We start from the raw sequence: 17907 nt of genomic DNA, 5'->3' as shown, positions 1-17907 counted from the left end.
AGGAGATGGAGGGGCTGTGCAACGGCGGCAACACGTCCATCGCAAGAGTCAAGAGAGTCTTGTTGGAGATCGCTAATAGGCTCGAGATCAAAGTTGAAGGCATCGACATGGAGGAGGATTCAAGTTGAACACCAAGTCCTGGAACGGGTCCAAGCTATGCATTTTCCTCGGCTCAGTCCACGGAGGATGCTCGACGCATGATGAAGGAGCTGCCCTTCTCTTTAGAAGGCGCAGCAACCAAGCTCGAAGCAGTCGGCTTCGACAGGGAGGCGGAGCCTGAGGCAGCTGGTCAGCGGGGCACTGTGACTGTTTTTGCTCAAGGTGACCGAGTTTAATGCACACAAAAACCAGTATTGAGGAGCCGCTGACATGAGAGATAGCGACGGAATACAAGTTTGTTAGACTTGTACTAGTCCAAAGTCACGCAGATATCACATCGACCTTAGTTGTAACACGACAGTTTTTGCTCAAGACCGAGTTTAATGCACACAAAACCAGAATTGAGGAGCACATGAGAGATAGACTGTATGCTAGGATGTGAAACCCAAGCATCCAGACATGAGGGGACCTTAGTAAGACGGCTAGGAAAGCCCCCTCTTCGTCCCACACGCTACATTGGCCGTCGCGAAACACGTAAGTCGTCTTGGTTTACAGGAGAGTTTTTGTTAACTCGGCGCTATCTGACTGGCACGGCTGGCATACGTTCCATCAATAGACTGTACCGTATGCTAGGATGTGAAACCCAAGCATCCAGACATGAGAGAACCTTAGCAAGACGGCTAGGAAAGCCCCCTCTTCGTCCCACACGCTACATCGGCCGCCTCGCCACGTAAGTCGTCGGACGGTCTTGGTTTACAGGAGAGTTTTGTTAACTCGGCGCTATCTGACTGGCACGGCTGGCATACGCTCCATCCGATCAGCGGCCCGGCCGCCGCCGCTTCTAAACACGTTAAAACCTTAAGTTGACGATCATGACTTAGGTAACCGTCGGTCCATGAAGGCATGAGCCTCGGAGTCCGGGAGTCCACCCCGGGCCGCGCCGGGACCCGAACGGTCAGCGGGCCTAGGGAGTTCAACTGCGGCGGAAAACTGTACGGTCGAGTTAACTTAATGCCATAGGGTGGGAACCGGCGGCCGGAGGTTCAGTGAGCTAAATAATAATAATAACTCCTTGAAGAGGACACCTGCGGTTGAGTCACAAATGATTTATGTCAACTGGTCGGGAAGAAGCGCCGTTCCGTGACCATGACCTTATAATAAACCAGGCTCAGTTGCATGAGCCTCATGCTTGCGACCCTAGTCACCACCCATTACCCTTGCATTTAGCTTTTCTGTTAGTATAAAGAAGGGGTGGTCGGGGATGAGGGGACGGAAGAGGGTGGGGTGGGGAAGAAGCTGCTAAGATGCGGCTGCTGGTTTTGGGTTTTAGGGTTCCGAAATCTGCGACAAAGGCGCAAGGAAAGCCAGAAGAATCGACAATGAAGTAGACGAGAACAGAGAGGACAACAACAAGGACGAGTGCATAGACGAGACTGAGGACGAGGACGCAACAGACAAGAAGACAAAAGGACGTGCAGAGGAAAAGGTATAAGAGCAGAGTGGAGAGAAGCAGAAAGGAGGGTCAGTCGCATTTATTTTGAGTCGGTGGACACAAAAGCACATGTTGACAGACGGCCGTTGGCTGAAGGGAGAAGCAAGAGGGAGAAAAAGTCATTCGATTCTACAAGTTAGCGAGATGGAAATGGATGCCAAGGAAAGCAATGGTCAAACATACGGCGCTTGCTCGTTCAAAAGCTTGCTCATATCTACGGTCCAGAAAGGGAACACGAACAAAGCTATGCATCGAAATCTTAGAAGTAGAAACACAGTTGAAAATCCCAACCAGGGGCTGATACCCTCGAAGGCAACCAAAACGAAAGTCTTTCCGAGGAGAAAACGAGGAGAAAAAGAGAGGAATAGTCAAAAATCCCTTGTGCTGGGTCTCAATGACATTAAGAACATGTTCCACATGCGGCAAACGGAAGCCGCAGCTTTCCTGGGAATCTCATTGACAGCCATGAAGAATGCGTGCAGGAGAGTAGGCGTGTCGCGCTGGCCTTACTCGAGGCACCGACCTCGACGAGTCTCTCTCAAAACTCAGACGTCAAGTCATGTTCACGTCAAGAGCACCATCGTCAAAGCCGAACCTGCGACAGCAAAAAGCTGCAGCGATGAAGCCTCTAGAGACGAAATGTGGGAAAACGATGAAGCACTTGATCTGCAACTCCTTTCTAACGATACATCCTTGGACGAGCTGCTGGGTGTGGAAGAGTCTGAATCCTTGCATTCCACCCCCTTTGACCCGGACGACCACGACGCATATACAAGCGCTGGCGAAGGCGTAGATCTTGACGACGACAGCAGCAACGCCAGAATTAAATGGAGAGGTTGTGTCGAAGAGCAGGAGGAGTGCTGTCCAGAAGATATTGTCCATTATTTGCATGCTCCAGGACAGGAAACTCTAGCTGATTGGAGGGACGCATTTCGAGATACAAGCAATGATTCCGAAGATTTAGAGAGAAGATTTTATGAAGATGCTTTTCCCACGATAGTCTGAATTGAAATTTGAGCATCTACTATAACAATAACTTTAGATGGCGAATGAATTTATAATTCAACTCAGTGATATTCCATTTCAACTCAGTGACTCGTTGGACTCCACACTGCTTTTCAAACTCATGATCACAGGACCTTTCTTTCAAGTTTACCATGACGATCCGAGTTCACTGACGGTGCCACTTTCACAAGTTCACTGCTGTGACATCATGAGTCATAGTGATTGCATCCAGAGCACCCAAAGCCGAGCTAGGGCCCCTGCAGCCAGTCGCTCGAACTTCAGTCGCACTCGCGGCTTGGCTTGCAGCCGCTACAGTATAATGAGCCTCAGTACCCATCAAGGCTGCCGCCAGACTCCGTGACTCGCTTCCTGATCACAGTGACCCTGGCACGGCGGGTTTCTAAGTTGGGCTAAAGAAGGCCCGGGACTGATTCGGCCATAGGACCAGGGGGAAGGGAAAAGGGAGAGAGGAGTGAGACTTGGTTGAGGATGGAACGATGTTGATGAAGATGACATAGAGAGCAGAGATGGGCTTGGTGTATGTATCCCGTAGGATCAGATATCTCTAGCTCTTCTCAATTGATCTCGCGTGAAGGCAAAGTGCAAAGAGAGGAGGAGCTCGCAAAATGACTCAGTTCCAGCCATCGTCGCTCGAACGCAAAGTTGTCGAGCTGAGGAGAGACTTTTACAGGATCCTGAGGTGATGTTCATACTGTCATCCTGCAGGATTATGTGTTAAGGTTCTCCAACAGCAGGCGATCAGCACGTACGCGCGATGCAAAGCCGGAGGAGAAGGAGCAGACGAGGGGCAATGTGTGTATCAATGGCGATTGTCCTCAAACCTGTGAACGTGTGTGGGCCTCGGATGCTGCAGCATCTTTAGCAAGAAGCTCAGGAGTCTATTCAAGCAAGTGGGAGGGGGTTGCTCTAGCACTAGCGAGCTCAAAGTATCAGGAGGCAGAGGAACAGCAAAACCTCGCAGTCGGTTCAGACGCTGCCAGCGAGGATTCACTTCGGCGTCTCCACCATGAACTGAAACACGTCAAGGACTTGGAAGAATATGTGGAGGAGTCCGAGGATGACCAAAGACAACACGAGTGGTGGAAGTGGAGCAAGCAGGAGTTGCTCGCGAAAGCAAGGAAGATGCAAGACTTTCGTAAGAAGCAAAAAATGACCTTGAAGATCCTCCGCAGACTGGAAAGAGAAGCGAACGATCACATGTGAGCCTCCTCTTCCATGGCGTTGCAAGTGTTACTCACCTGATTAGCGACTGCCTGCGAGCTGCTGTCCGCACCTGTAGGTCTGTGCTGCACGATATGGAGAAAAAGGTGAGAAGCCTACCCTGCTGATGAGATAAGTGAAGTCGCGTCAGATGACGGCCCGCATCGAGGAGCTCGAAGAATACTTAGAAGTAGCCATCGAAACCTCCTGCTCCAAGCTCGACATGGAAGGTGAAAGCAGCCAATGATAAACTAGGCATGCGCTGACGGCTGCAGGAACCTTGAGGGTTGTCCGGGAAACTGAATCAGACAAGCTCAAGCTTTACAATGCAGAGAAGCAGGTGAGACACTGCGTACAAGCTCTTCTTCAAAGCGTCTTCCTTCAGCATTTGAATTCGCGGGCTCCTCTTCCAGCTCAGGTTGTCGCGCGACATGTTCTTCCAGCTCAAGGAGGAGGTCAACTCGCTTCGAGCTGAACACTCTTGCCTGCAAGACAAGTACCACTGTCTCGTTCCATTCCCTTCGACTTCTCACTCTCTGTTTTCCTCGCCTTCAGCCTTGCTTCAGCTTTGTCACAACTCGCTTTTTCCTCAGAAGAATCCTCCCAGCATTTCGTTGAAGCACAGGTTTCTCGCTCTGCGTCATGACTGCCTCGACCGTTGTGATGTGGTTGCAATAGCAAGCGAAGGCTGAACTCCAGCAGGCGCAGAGAGCAGCGCAGACTGCCAACAAGGAGAGGGAGGAGATGGCGAAGAAGCTCTCAGGTCTTGAGAAGCAGCACCGGGACCTGCAGGTGGAGGCTCGGGGGAAGACAACGTTGAGATTTTAGCAGGACAAGTTACGGGAAGCGAATAGCAGAGCAACGGACGCAGAGAGTCGAGCACAGGCACTTCAACTGCCTTTCTAAGTTGATCGTATGATGTGGTTGCAGGCCCAGGCGGATCTTGCATCGTCAGCGACCAAGAAGCTTGGTATGTCTGTTATAATAACTCCTACGTTGATGACATGAGCAGGCATGCTTGGCATTCACATGGCAGACCGGAAGAACATTGAGGTGCTCAGCTTGCTGCTGCTGCCGTGCCCCTCATGGTGTCGTAGACAAGACAAGTAGCAAGATCCAAGGTGCAGGAGGAGACCGAAGAGCATCTGCCCCAACCCACGACATTCTTCGCTGATTCTCTCAGAGACTTAACCAGAGAATTGATAACTGACGACTCGTAACTTGGATGGACATACGTCAAACTTTACTTCAATCATCCTCTCCGGGGTACATGCAGCGGATTTGCTTCACTGTCTACAAGAACTCAACTTTGGGGTCAGCGCCCATGTTGAACGCGCATCCGTAGCTGTGGCACGTCACAGTACCTGCGAGCAGGTTATCGACTGCAAGTCTAGCAGACAGTTCACCATGGCTGTTCCATCCCTTTCCTTGATGGAGATTGGAGCCAGACCTTCTGATCCCAAGCCGCATATCCTTGTAGTAGTTCTCGATCCCTGATTCCATGGCTGGTAAGCAGCGAAGAGCCAGAGATTGAGAAAAGGGACAGCAGAAGACAGCGAGGCAGGTAGAGGGTAAAAGCGATTGTGAGGAGGGAAGTGCAAGGAGGGATATGGGGAATGGAGGGCTAAGAGATGAATTTCTCACCCTTGGAGATGTCATGAGGGCTCAGCTTCTGAATGTTATCGGCAAGCTACAAACCAGCGGTAAGACATCAAAAGAACTTGAGATGAATCAGCAGCAACTTCTCCCTTTCTACTGTCAATCCTTCCTGTCAATACTATACTTGAACAATCAGCAAGTTGCTCCGCTTTTATGGTTGCTCTACTTAGTTCCTTCTCAGTATGCCTCTCCTGTATATCACCACTTCAATCCACTCCATGATTCAGGCCAAAAGACCTTCAAGGATGAGATCCTCATGAAAAACAAATTTATAAGAGTATTGCTCGATCAAATGTTTATCTATTCATAGGAACAACTTGAATCGCTTGTCCTGACTGGCTCTTCTGCTTATTCTATTCCGTCGGTTCCATTCAAAGCCATTTCCTTTCTCTCCAACGTTAGCCATCACCAGCCCCTTTCCTACATTCAAATATCCTGGTCTGTCTTCTCCTACTCTCCTCGCTTCACCTGTTCGCCATCGCCGAGCTGTCCGTTCCACTGCTTCAGCGTCGACAACATTTCTGTCTCTTCGCTGCTCTGATCTTCATTATAAACTGTTAATTTTGACTATAGACATGCGTGAAGATAATGTGGAGTAGGTGGGGGTGGAGGGGTACATGGATCTTATGGGTGGTTGTGTTATAGGACCACCGGGGTAGTAGAAAGAAAAAAGATTTTTCACCAGGGGTCCTGAGAGGAAAGCAAGGAGAACAATATGCGAAATCGAAATGTATTTTTCGAACTTGTCCAACCAATATCGAAATTAAATAACAGAAGTTCAAGCAACTATCCATTTCAAATCGGAGGCTACCATTTCGAAAAGTGAAATAGCCAGCTGTCCAATGCAGGGTAGAATCCTACGATGCAGGCAGGGCAGGGCAAGGCAGGGCAGGGCAGGGCAGGGCAGGGCAGGGCAAGGCAGAGCAGAGATAATGAGAAGAAGGGAAGGATGAGTGAGAGGGTCGACAAAGAGACAGAGATATGTGGTTTGGGATGGAAAATATGAAAGAGTGCAAATTAAGTGAGAAAAGGGGAACAAAAGAAATTCGTAGATATAGTGGGACACGCAAATCTGACAAAGATTCAGGTATTGTTGTCTCCACACTCGGTGTCGGTTCGGAAAGGTGGTCACCGTAAAAATTCCAACTTTTTATCCCGATACCGTCAAGCTTGGAAAATACCGGGCAAGGGCCTTGGGATCTAAGAAGAAACTCGTTCTTCTTTTCTTGTTGCTTGGTCAATTTGCTCTTGTTCAAACATTCAGAGACAAGGAAATTTGTAGGAGGAAAACTTCGTCTACCAAACGTTCGTATCGTGAAATGGCTGATGATCCAGCAAAAGCAGAAAGTCTGCAGCAGTTCCTTGCCATCACCGGAACGACGGATGTTCAAGCCGCGACACACATGGTAGCTATTTGGCTTTTTGTGGGTGATGCATCTTTGTGATTTCCTTATTTTCAGCTGGAAGGCAATGCATGGGATGTAGGGGCTGCTGTGAATTTCTTCTTCTCTACTGGGGAGACAGGAGTGGGTCATGGAACTAGTGCCGGCTCCACAAATGCCAATGCGACTCAACTAAGAAATTCACCGGTGGAAGTGATGGAGGATGATGATCATGAGCTGCAGATGGCGTTGGCTGCCAGTATATCGAATACGACTGCAGATCGCCCTTCTTCTGAAAATGTCTCTTTTCAACCTCCGCCTTTCAGGCCTCCAGCCCAACCCATACCGCCTCATCTACTCAGGAGCGTTCAAAACGTGACAGATGCTCAAGATGACGAGCTAGAACGCGCTATGAGACTTTCTGCTGCTCAACGGCGACAGGATCTTGAGTCTGATGCTCAACTTGATACTGCCCTCCATTCTTCTGGGGTGATGAGTCACAATCAAGCTACCTTTCGAGATCACTCTGACGGTGAGGATGCTACTGAACAAGCTTTCATTGAAGCTGCAATCAAAGAATCATTAGAACATCCGCAGGTAATCAGCCGCTATCGATTCTGTTTCCCCACGTTCATTGCATACTTGACAGCACAATTTTCTTTCTACTTTTCTGTCCAGATGCTATTCCACCTTCCCTTTGTGCTCTCTTCGCTTTTCCCCCCTTCCTCCCTAACAGTTTATCACTCTTTGACAAATCAATTCTTCAGCCTGGTGTGGATGGAGAAGATGATCCTTTGCTAGCGGAAGCATTGCAAGCCTCGCTGTGCAAGGATGCAGGTTCAATTTTAGTTCTGACTGCTTCAAGCGGAAGCTCACATTCCTGCCCTGTAGGCAACACTTCGAATAGAGCAATGCCAATGATGGAGGACCGATTTCCGCAACTCCGTGCGCAGGAGCTTGCGCAGGTGAATTCACATGTGATTTCGTGATTAGATATCAGAATTGAAGCCAATCCATTGTGTAGAAAAGAGCACATGAAGCGCAGTTTGTGCCAGATGGCTTCGCAGATTCCAGAGCAACTGGAATTCCAGAAAATCTTCGAAGATTTATGGATACTGATGACGACTTTGGAGCACCAAAGTACAATCCTCCGAGTCCTAGTACGATGGAAGCGAGAAGAGTGCGAGAAGAGCAAGATCGTGCATACGAAGAGTCGTTGGAGATGGACAGGTTCCTTAAAATTGGTCTTTCATCATCTTATGCTATTACTTGCAGGGCAAAAGAAATGTCAAAGAAAGAAGCTCAGCTCGCTGCACAAGAAGCTGAGAAAATCGCCAAACAAGAAGCCATGCGGCTTGCTGAGGAGAAGGAGATAAGAAAGAATGAGTTAAACAAGGAGGTTTCAAGGAAGCAGGCCTTGATTCCGGCAGAACCCAAGGCAGGAGAAGAAGGAGTCACCACCATCGGTGTTCGGCTACAGGTGCAATGAATCACCGCGTGGTACCAGTGGATAATGACCTCACATCTGTTTTGAAGGATGGATCTCGATTGCCAAATAGAAAATTCCGTTCGACGGACAAGATCGAAGTGTTGTACAACTGGGTGGAGGTGATTTCTTCTTGAGCCTCTGTGTCACCTCTGAGGCCTTCTCAGACTACTCTACTACAGCGGCAGCTCGAAGCCGGTGATGTTTCGCCCACCAAGCTCTTTGACCTGGTTTCAATGGCTCCTGTCCGCGCTTTCAAAGATAGAAACATGACGCTTGCAGAAGCTGAGCTAGCGAGTCAGACGCTCTTGTCTGTACAGTTTCGTGCCAGCTGATATGCGAAGCCCATTGTCGTTGGGTCCCCAATTAACAGTTGTTGCAAGAAACAAAGAGCTATGCACAAGTTGCTCTCAAGGGCTTAGTCTTACTATCTACTGTTTAGGGTAGAATAGAGCCTCGATCAAAGTCACAATGGAATTCCAACTGCGGAAGCCTTGAGCATCAAACCTGCCCTCAAGCAGCTGCGCAAGTCCTGTGGTCTGCCATCTTTCCGCTTATGTATTTATCTACCGGGCCTACTACACTTTCATTGGTACCGGTGGGATGGTAGAGTTTGTGGGGTGTCAGGTTTGAGGTTCTGTTGAGGACCAGGGTTCTGAACTGTGATTCCGTAGAGGTGACAGGGGGTAGTAATGAACAGAGTGGCACGGTGAATGTGGGGGGGGGGGTTGGTAGATCACGTGGGGTGGGGGTTGTCGGGGTCTTGTAATAGAGATCAATCGCTCCATGCAGGACGGCTACCTGTAAGATCCTGCAGCGTGGCAAGAGGCTGATGGAGTGAGGGAGAGGAAGGGGAATGAAGGGGAAGGGGAAGAGGAGGAGAATAGGCCGACTAGCCGTCCCAATGCCGATGATTGCATCCAGGGATGAATCGTTCTAATCAGTAAGGCAAAGGAACAAGCACAAGCAGCCTGCATAGATTGGGTTGGGCTGTAACAGCAGAAACGTGAAGGATCTTGAAATCGAAGAGTGAAAGCTCTGCATGATGTCTTTGAGTTTGATTTCTGACTCGGAGGAAACGTGCGCTCCTCGTACGTCTCAATGCATTAGCGCAGCGACGTATCTACCGCTGAATTTCTCCACCGCGTTTCAGTAGACACCAGATGTCGAGACATTCAGAGATCGCGAACGAAAGCCGACATATACAGGAAGAGCTGCCAGACATGACAGAATCCCAAGAACTTTCGCATCATGGGCTCTCACCATTGAATGTTGTTGACGAAGAGATGGATGATTTCGGCGTTGAAGACGGAGATTCAGAGCAAGAGACAGCTAACTCACCATCCTCTGACTGGGCAGCGGCAGACTTTTATCCAACCACAGCTGATGGCGGTGGGTCATTCCCAGGTGCTCAAAGTTGTTTAGGGTCTTGATTCTGAGCGGATTGCTAGACGAGTGGTCCAAGTTTTCTGGGTTTGCATCGTTCGAAGAAGTTGAGAGAACTTTGAATGAAGTTTGCGAAGAAACAAAGATTCCCGCAGGTCTTGTCATCTCTGTGCCGTCCCATCATGCAAGTTTAAGTAAACTCAAGGTCCTTCAAACCTCAAGGGCAGTAGAGTTCGACTTTCAGTGAAGCAGACGAGAATACAGCCACACAAGAACTATCAGGTAATTTGACGGCTGATTTGCCGTGCTTGTTCTCAATCACTCTTTCAGGGTTCAATATCGAAAATCTTTGCCGGTCATCTTGAATTTCCCTTTCGAAGAGTTGTAGATCAGGTGTAGTTTGCGTGTACGTTTGAAGCTCAAAGTGAATTCAGAATACCTTTGAGGAGCCGCATAAGAATGACGCGAGCAACCAAGGCGCTGAGAGATCAATCACTATCGGTACACCCATGTCAACTGCTCTCCTCGTATCACCATATCCTCCAGGGAGAACTGCTTCTGCCTTGTCTGATACCAACGAGCAAGAGGTATCCACGATCATTTCAAATGCTAGGCGAGACAAGAACAAATTTCAAACTCAATCTAGGTTCCGGATAATCTCGCTAACGTTGCAGAAGACGAGTATGAGGAGGAGGAAGACAAACAATGGAAGTCTGCTCTGGTGAGCAATATTCCCCTTACTTATCTCGACTCATGCGTCGGAGCAGAAAGTGTATGCGAAGTCATTCTTGGTAGTTGCACTTGCAATTATGGAATCTGTGACTTTCTTGGTAATATGATATCTTCTGTTTCTTGTCAAATTCTCATAAGTTACCTATTTAGTTCTTCCAAATCATCAAAGATGGAAATTTAGTGTTTTGTGAATTTCGTGCGAATCAAACGATTGTGAATGTTGCGCACGTAGAACTGATGATGTCAATCATCGTTCTCCACTGTATCAGTCTGGCAGCATCAGGGAGAAAAGCAGGATGGAGAAGAAATTTGTCTCTCATCGGATTTAAGGAGATGATCAGCTCTGTCACCTGTTGGTTTGTTCCCATCCTCGTCTGCAGCGTCGTCATGATCCTAGTCTGTATCTCCGAGTGTCCTTCTTCAAATGATACCAGTCGTATGAGCACGAGGATCTCAAACGCTTTGCACATGTCTAGAATACTGCTAGCCATCTTGAGAAGCTTGCAACTCGAAAAACAGCTTCGAAGGCAATTGCAGGTGATGATTGTATTCCCTACACGACATAGTGTGACCGCAAATTTCAGACAGCAATAAGCGGAAGACGAAGACGGTTTTACGACTTAAACAACGACTTTGACCTGGACATCACCTACGTCTGTGATAGACTCATTGCAATGTCAATCCCGTGTGTTGCCGGGGCCATGCATCGTAACGATATTCGCGATGTGGCTCGTTTCTTCGCCACACGTCATTACGCTTCCTTCGTCGTGCACAATCTATGCGAAAGCTTTGAAGAGAACGGGAATGGAAATTATGATCCGAGATTCCTCTACTACCAGGTCAAGAAGATCCCAACGCGAGATCACAACGTGAATTCACTTCTTCGTATCATCGTCTTCTGTGAACAAGCTACCAAGATCTTGAATGAAGATAACGACAACGTTATCGTGATCCATTGCAAGGGAGGTAAGGGAAGGACTGGAACGTTCTGCTGTGCTTTGATGCTATGGACTGGATTCGTCTTGTCTGCCTCGGATGCTCTGAATTACTTTGCGGAACGAAGGACTGAAGGTAGCTCGCAACACAAGGGGAGAATCTGTGTGACAGCTCCGTCACAAGTGAGGTATGTCAACTATGTGCACGCGATCGTAGACAGGCAAGTGGATTTCATCAGCAAAAAGCACTTGGTGCTTGGTAGCATCATCATCGCCGGCATCCCTCGAGCTCAGCAAGGAGGGTGTCTGTTAAGTTTCGTGATCGAGTGTGATGGAAGAGTGCAATATGATCACGGCAAGACCAACGGGCTGGTGTCTTGTACAGGAGAACCCAGAGAGAGCGTGATCGACATCGGTTTCGAGCTCTTGACTGGCGACATCTCCATCCGATTCTATTGGTTCGAAAGCACTGTGCCGCCTTTGGCCATCTGTGGCAAGACTGCACGGGTCCTTCAAGGCGGAAAGCGGGTTCAATATGACAACATCTTTGGCAAGTCACTTTTCTTTGTGTCGTTCCATACATCTTTCATCATGGAGAATGAGATGTTCTTCAAAAAGAGTGAAATAGATGGAGCTTACAACAAACCCTCAACCAAGTTTGATGATGACTTTGCGATTCGCCTCCGTATGTGGGAGGGGCTTGGGTCCAAGTCAAAACCTGAAGATTCAGCTATTTCAGACAATTCGTATCTTGATGCCCTACAGAGGCAAAGGTTTCACTGGGGAATGATCTTGTCACTACCGCATGCCCTGCGAGAGCTGCGCATTCAAGACGAGGTTCAGCGGATTTTCGCTCAGTGCTGTCCTATTGCACAGACGTTTGGAAAGGGAGAGATGATATATTCTCCGGTCTTGAGCTCAGGAGGAAGACAGCTCTTCTTGATTGTGTCGGGGATCGTGATGCTTGATGTGGGAGGTGCCCAGCTGCCGCTCCCAGTGCTCGCTGCTGACAGCTCGGCAGGGAAGTTTCGGACGTCGAAGAAAGACACGGACCTCCCTGGGATCGTCCTCGGAGCTGGAGATTTCTTTGGAGATCTGTCCTTCTTTCTGGGGCCAGACGAAGACAACTCTTGCGATCATGTCAAGGCGTACTCAGCAGCAGTCAAGGTGAGCCGCTACTGTACCACACGAGCCATGACGCTGTGCAGGTTAGATCCATCTGTGTGGAAAACAAGAACGCCGGGCCACCTCTGCAGATAAACAGCTTGACAGACATCGATCTTGACATACTCTATCACGCACTTGCCAGGGAGTCCACGGCCAAGTCAGCTGTGTACGAGCGACACCTTGCCGAGTCCACAGTGATGGTGAGTGAGCCGCTTGGAGTCTTGAAGAGTCTGAGGTGAGCCAGGCGGATCTCAAGAGAGACAAGAAGAAGTTCGCCATCGAAGCTGAGATCGAGGCCATCATCAAAGGGATCCGACAGAAGCAAAAGATCCCTGCCGCGCAACCCTACCTCTTCTCCACCTCAGCGTCGATGCAGCGATCGTGGGCCCCTGTGCGCAAGTCCTCGCTTGTACAAGACTCCAACGGAGTGATGGTCATATTCCCGGAGATGGTCTGCTTTGCAGACTCTTCTAGTGACGTCAATTTTCCCATCAATGAGATCACGAGCGTCACAGTCAAGAGCGAGATGCTGACAATCTTTGCCAGACCGGTCAAACGAGTCGACGCAGGTGGAACAAGCGACGAGAGCAGCCCCCGAGCATCTGCGTACTCCACAGACTCCATGCTGGAGTCCCCTCGAAACAAGAGGAGGGTGGAGCGATTGTCTCCCAACAACAGGTCTCGTCAGATTCGATTGAAGCGATATTCTTACAGCTCCGACAACGTCAAGCAACACCTGGAGAATGAAGCCGCAAAGAAAGTCGAACCGGTTGACCCTCGCCCAGTTCGAAATCGAAAGAACTTCGGGGGAAGCTTACGGAGTCTTCTGCCCGGCAAACAGCTGGAGGAGGATTCAGAGTTCGTGGAAGCTTACAGGTTTTGGATTGTCAGCAGGCAGACGGCACTGGCGGCTCGCGACATGATCCGGGGGCTCCTCAAGAAGACACAGGTGGAGGCGCTAGAACGCAACTTCTTCAAGAACTCTGAAAGGGAACACCTTGAAAGGTTCGCAGCAAAACTTTGCAAGAGGGTCTGACATACCTTTCAGAATCATTTTTCAGTTTGAGTTGGTATCAGGGAACGAGCTCATCAACGAGCACGACCTTGATAACATCCTCGAATTTCTCGAGCGCTGTCCTCTCCTCAGGTGACTGACTTCTTCCGTTGTCAAACTGTGACTCCCACCCAAGGTTCCAGGCGGGAGAAACCATCGCGGAACGCGGTAGCCTACGCAAAGCGATCTTCTTCATCTTGCAAGGATCAGTGACAGCTCGGGCGGACAGAGATCGAGTAATGAGCAAGCGAAGTAAGCAGGACTGAGCGCTATGCTCCGAATCTGAATGCCTGCAGGGTCAGGAGAGCTTTTCGGTGGAGGAAACTTGTTCGGTTTAGGAAATGTTGGCTTCTTGTACCAGGTCCGAGAAAAAGATGAGATAGAGGAAGAGAGGAAGGTGAAGGTGAAGATGCGGCAGATGGTGGCGGAAGAGGACGCGGTGTGCTTAGAGATCTCTCATGATGTGAGTGACGCTTGTCGTATACTTTGCTTCTCATGCATGACTGCAGGTCCTTGAGACCGTCCGCCTACGGCAGCCCACCCTGGCGGCGAGGATGTAAGAGCTGACCACGGCGATCTTTTTGTTGTACTGACTGTCTACTAGCAACAGATCCATCGCCCTCCGCGCTTGTCGCAAAATTCAGAGCCAGCTGGGAAAACTTTATCTGTCATGACGTATGGGCAGATCACAAAGGAGCAGAATCAGCGTCTAACTGATCCCACAAACAAAGAATTTATCAAATGTTAAACAATACAATTCTAGCATCGAGGTGGTCTCGAAGATATCAGCCTATATTTGGGCAGCTGCGGCAGTTACTGGATCTTGCGTTGAGAGATGCGGGAAGTGGCTGCGGGCTTCGACGGGCTCGGCATTGGGCTCACGTTGGGGGATATCAAAGAACCCTTGGGGCGGAGGGTGAAAGTAGAGTGCGAGCCAGGGATAAGGTCAGGGAAAGGGATGGTGTTGCTATTAGCAGTGATAATGTTGCCATGCCCCTGCAGGAGCACGTTACAAGTGACAAGGGGACCATTAACGTACCTTGAAGACATGTCTGCGCGGACTAGCGCATGGGTCTCTTTGATCCATGTGCACCAACTCCAACTCCTCCGTTGGCCAGCGATCCCATTCAAGACGAAGAACGGTCTTGCCGTTTCTCTCCTGCTCGAATGTGAGGTCCAATGCCATGCATGTGTTCTTTGAGTCTCACCTGCACATTCCAACTGCCTTGTTCGCCATTACCGCGTGCAAAACGGCCGTTGGTATCGATCGTGATCGTGTCCTGCGTTGAACAATAAGCGGCGCGAAGAAGCAGTTTCGGAGGTCACACCCTCCAGTTGAAATGAGTGGCATCCCACTCGCCAACCACATCCACAAAGTACTCCTAACAAACAAGTCAGAAAACATCCAACCCTCGATTCTTTCTCCATGCCTGACTTAAACGTTGTACCACTGCTGATGGGGCGACATTGGGACGTCCAGTCCATTTATACTTGATCATAACTCTTTCAGCAACTTCGTCGATGACTTTTAAGGCTGAGATCAAGTCCTCCTCTGTGTGAGCTGCAGACAAACAAAATCGAACCCTTGATTTGATCAGCGGAGTGGCTGGGAATCCAACAACAACTACTGCTAATTTGCGGGCCAAACATTCTCTGGAGAACGCAGGAATCTTTGCTGGGTTGTACAGCATCACTGGAATCACAGGAGAGTCCGTGTGCCCAAGCACCTCACACCCCATTCTCTGAAGGCCAGCCCGAAATAGGTTGGAATTGCGCCTCAGCTGGTCAAGTTTTTTCTTTCCCTTGTCGGTGCCGTCTTCTCCAGCAATCATTCGCAGGGCCAGACTAGCCTGCGTTACACAACCAGGAGACATTGAGCAAGCATAGATTGATCCTGGTGACATTCTCCTGATGTAGTCAATCACCTCCTTGGTGGACGCAATGTACCCTCCGACTGACCCAAACGACTTGGTGAACGTTCCCATCATGACATCGACATCGACTGGTTCAACTCCGCAGTATTCCAGAACACCCCGACCAGTCGCACCCAATGCACCAATACTATGGGCTTCATCCACGTACACGTAGGCCTTGTACTTCTTGCAAACTTGAACAATGTTCTTGAGGTCACATACTTCTCCCTCCATACTGTAAAGTCCTTCAACAACCACAAGAATCTTCTTCCATGGAAGTTTTGTACGCGGTTGTCCCTCTGCAATGGAGCTGCGAAGTATTTCTTCCAAGCTTTTGGCACAGTTGTGCTTGAACACCTTGATCCTGGCATTACTGCTCCTGGCTCCAGTCACAATAGATGAGTGGTTCAATTCGTCCGAGATGATCAGTCCCCCAGAACCGACTAAAGTTGGCAAAACCGTGGAATTCGTTGCAAAACCCATTCCAAAAACAATTGCAGCCTCCTTTCCCAAAAATCGTGCCACCCTGGCTTCGAGCTCGTGATGAACATCCGTGGTACCCAACTCCGTCCTTGAGCTTGCATTTCCAACCCCCAACCTCCTCATAGATGATACAACCTGGACAAAATCAGTCAGGAAAAACAACAATTAGAAATAAAAATTTGAAAGTGTTGTTATACCTCATCCCTCATTTCAAGATCCGACTCAGCAAAACCAAGATAATTATAAGATGAAAGATTCAGTGCTGTAACATGGCTTCCAGTATGCCGCATGGTACTCTAACACAAAGGCAATCATAATACGTTAGCAGAAACAAGCATGTAAATACCATTTCAGCATTAGCAAATTCACGCTCAATGACATCGATCCATGCCCCTGGTGCACTTGATATAGGTCGATTGAAGCAATCCTGAAGCATCCATGAAGTTCAGGCAAATTCATATAGAGTGGCAACAAGCTAACCTGAATACGATGGTAGAGGCGCCTTGTGTAAAAATCTTGGAAATCGTTCATCAATTTGGCAAAGCCCTGACTCACACTCAGATCTTGTTGTTATCAAACAGCAAAACTGACTTTAGGTGTCGGAGAACGGTAGCGTCCAGGGTCAACAACGCACATAACATTGAAGACAGCATCGCGCAAAGTGCCAAAAACCATCAAAATGGCATATGAAAAATAGGTGGTCAATGCAGCAATCCATGGGACCTGCATCAATGTCATATTCATATCGGCAGTTCAAACGGCATACCGTATGCTCGGTTTCCAATTCAAGCTCGTGACCATCTGGCTTAGGGCTCTTTCCTGTCACGGGTTCAGATATGACAACGCAAAGATGCACATCCACGTTTTCGAGCAGGAGCAGGTTCTCCACGAGGATAAACTGGCAGGACAAAACTTCCTTTGCTGTACATGCAAATAAGCATCCCAGGGAAAGGATTTTACCAAAATGCAACCTCTTGTTCGATTTCCTCGGTACAGTACTCACTGACTTATTGTTCTTGAAATGAAAGTCACGTGCCAAGAAGACAATAAGCAATGCGATTTCCATTACCTTGTCACGAGCAGGACACCTGCGATTCATTTAAGTGAATAACCGGCAAGGAGGATTGAAAGCAAATACATTGCACTTGGTTGACGATTAAGCAGATGACTCGGCAGCCCCCTGGCACAAACTCAGAATCACTTGACCGAAAGAATCTTAGAAAGTTTCTGAATGGAAATAAGAACAGTTTTCTTGTGAATTAACTTCTTGTCGCACAGCCACAATATATGTTTGAAAGAAATTATCAATGTCTGATCTGATTAGCAAGGGTGCATCATTATTAGGAAGAGCTACATCAAGTCCTAACACTGTGATATATTAAGGACGTGATCCTGTCCTGATCCTCGAACTGACATTTTTCAAATGCTCAAAAAATAACTGTTTGTTTGATCCCCTTCGTATTGTTCACCGAATGTTGTAACCACATCCATCGTTTCATCTTCAATATTAATCTGATAGATTTTCTTGATGGTAACACTTTCTCCATTGCTCGTCAATCTTCAAGTGGTGACAAGAATCTTCGAGCATGCCATTTTTCGTCACTTTGCTAGGCCTGCATGACTATGCCTTCAGCCGTTTCCCTCCCTGGTTACCTAATGATCAACCTTTCCCACTTATGTATCAGCCCTTCCTTTTGAGCTGGCTATGATTCTCTGGCTGTCTTAAGCTTGCTCTCCCTTCGCCATAGTCCCTTCCTCGCTACTCGCCCACTTTTATGCTTTGGCGCCTTCTGCATCCGCGGCTTCTACTTGGAGGAACGAGACAGAGCTCAAAAGGGGGGTGGTGGTGGTAGGCTACAGGGGTGTAATTGCCACAAAGGGTGAGGTGGGTAT

The 17907-nt window shown here is 48.7% G+C and overlaps 5 protein-coding genes across 5 annotated transcripts; 4 read left to right on the top strand and 1 right to left on the bottom strand.

Annotated features, from left to right (window-relative positions):
• Positions 1-1735: 1735 nt before the first annotated feature.
• Positions 1736-2596, top strand: GUITHDRAFT_120520 (hypothetical protein; the record flags this gene model as incomplete). The annotated part of the gene is made up of 1 exon (XM_005820229.1): positions 1736-2596. One exon carries the CDS (start codon positions 1736-1738, stop codon positions 2594-2596), a length of 861 nt encoding a protein of 286 aa, XP_005820286.1.
• A 626-nt stretch (positions 2597-3222) lies between these two features.
• GUITHDRAFT_120519 (hypothetical protein) lies at positions 3223-5037 on the top strand (the record flags this gene model as incomplete). The annotated part of the gene is made up of 9 exons (XM_005820228.1): positions 3223-3296; positions 3352-3816; positions 3864-3924; positions 3969-4047; positions 4093-4157; positions 4496-4609; positions 4748-4787; positions 4830-4870; positions 4915-5037. The coding sequence occupies 9 exons, from the start codon at positions 3223-3225 to the stop codon at positions 5035-5037; spliced, it is 1062 nt and encodes a 353-aa protein (XP_005820285.1).
• Positions 5038-6795: 1758 nt separating this feature from the next.
• On the top strand, positions 6796-8679 carry GUITHDRAFT_120518 (hypothetical protein; the record flags this gene model as incomplete). The annotated part of the gene is made up of 7 exons (XM_005820227.1): positions 6796-6882; positions 6937-7117; positions 7750-7823; positions 7883-8088; positions 8134-8338; positions 8395-8466; positions 8512-8679. 7 exons carry the CDS (start codon positions 6796-6798, stop codon positions 8677-8679), a joined length of 993 nt encoding a protein of 330 aa, XP_005820284.1.
• A 2370-nt stretch (positions 8680-11049) lies between these two features.
• Positions 11050-11598, top strand: GUITHDRAFT_44162 (hypothetical protein; the record flags this gene model as incomplete). Its single annotated transcript, XM_005820226.1, has 1 exon — positions 11050-11598. A coding segment is annotated over one exon (549 nt), but the record flags the coding sequence as incomplete, so codon positions are not given.
• Positions 11599-14308: 2710 nt separating this feature from the next.
• GUITHDRAFT_98377 (hypothetical protein) lies at positions 14309-17187 on the bottom strand. The gene is made up of 14 exons (XM_005820225.1): positions 17153-17187; positions 17084-17102; positions 16986-17029; positions 16877-16935; positions 16781-16833; positions 16606-16737; positions 16495-16560; positions 16361-16441; positions 16212-16310; positions 15049-16149; positions 14947-15000; positions 14827-14898; positions 14658-14777; positions 14309-14614 (listed from the first exon to the last, which is right to left on the bottom strand). Coding segments are annotated over exons 1-14 (2085 nt in total). The 5' UTR covers positions 17155-17187; the 3' UTR covers positions 14309-14431.
• Positions 17188-17907: the final 720 nt, after the last annotated feature.

The sequence above is a fragment of the Guillardia theta genome (genome assembly GCF_000315625.1).
Source record: "Guillardia theta CCMP2712 unplaced genomic scaffold GUITHscaffold_185, whole genome shotgun sequence".
Classification (NCBI taxonomy): domain Eukaryota; class Cryptophyceae; order Pyrenomonadales; family Geminigeraceae; genus Guillardia; species Guillardia theta.
Note: the sequence above shows the minus strand (reverse complement) of the source record. Positions and strands in the feature narration are given on the sequence as shown.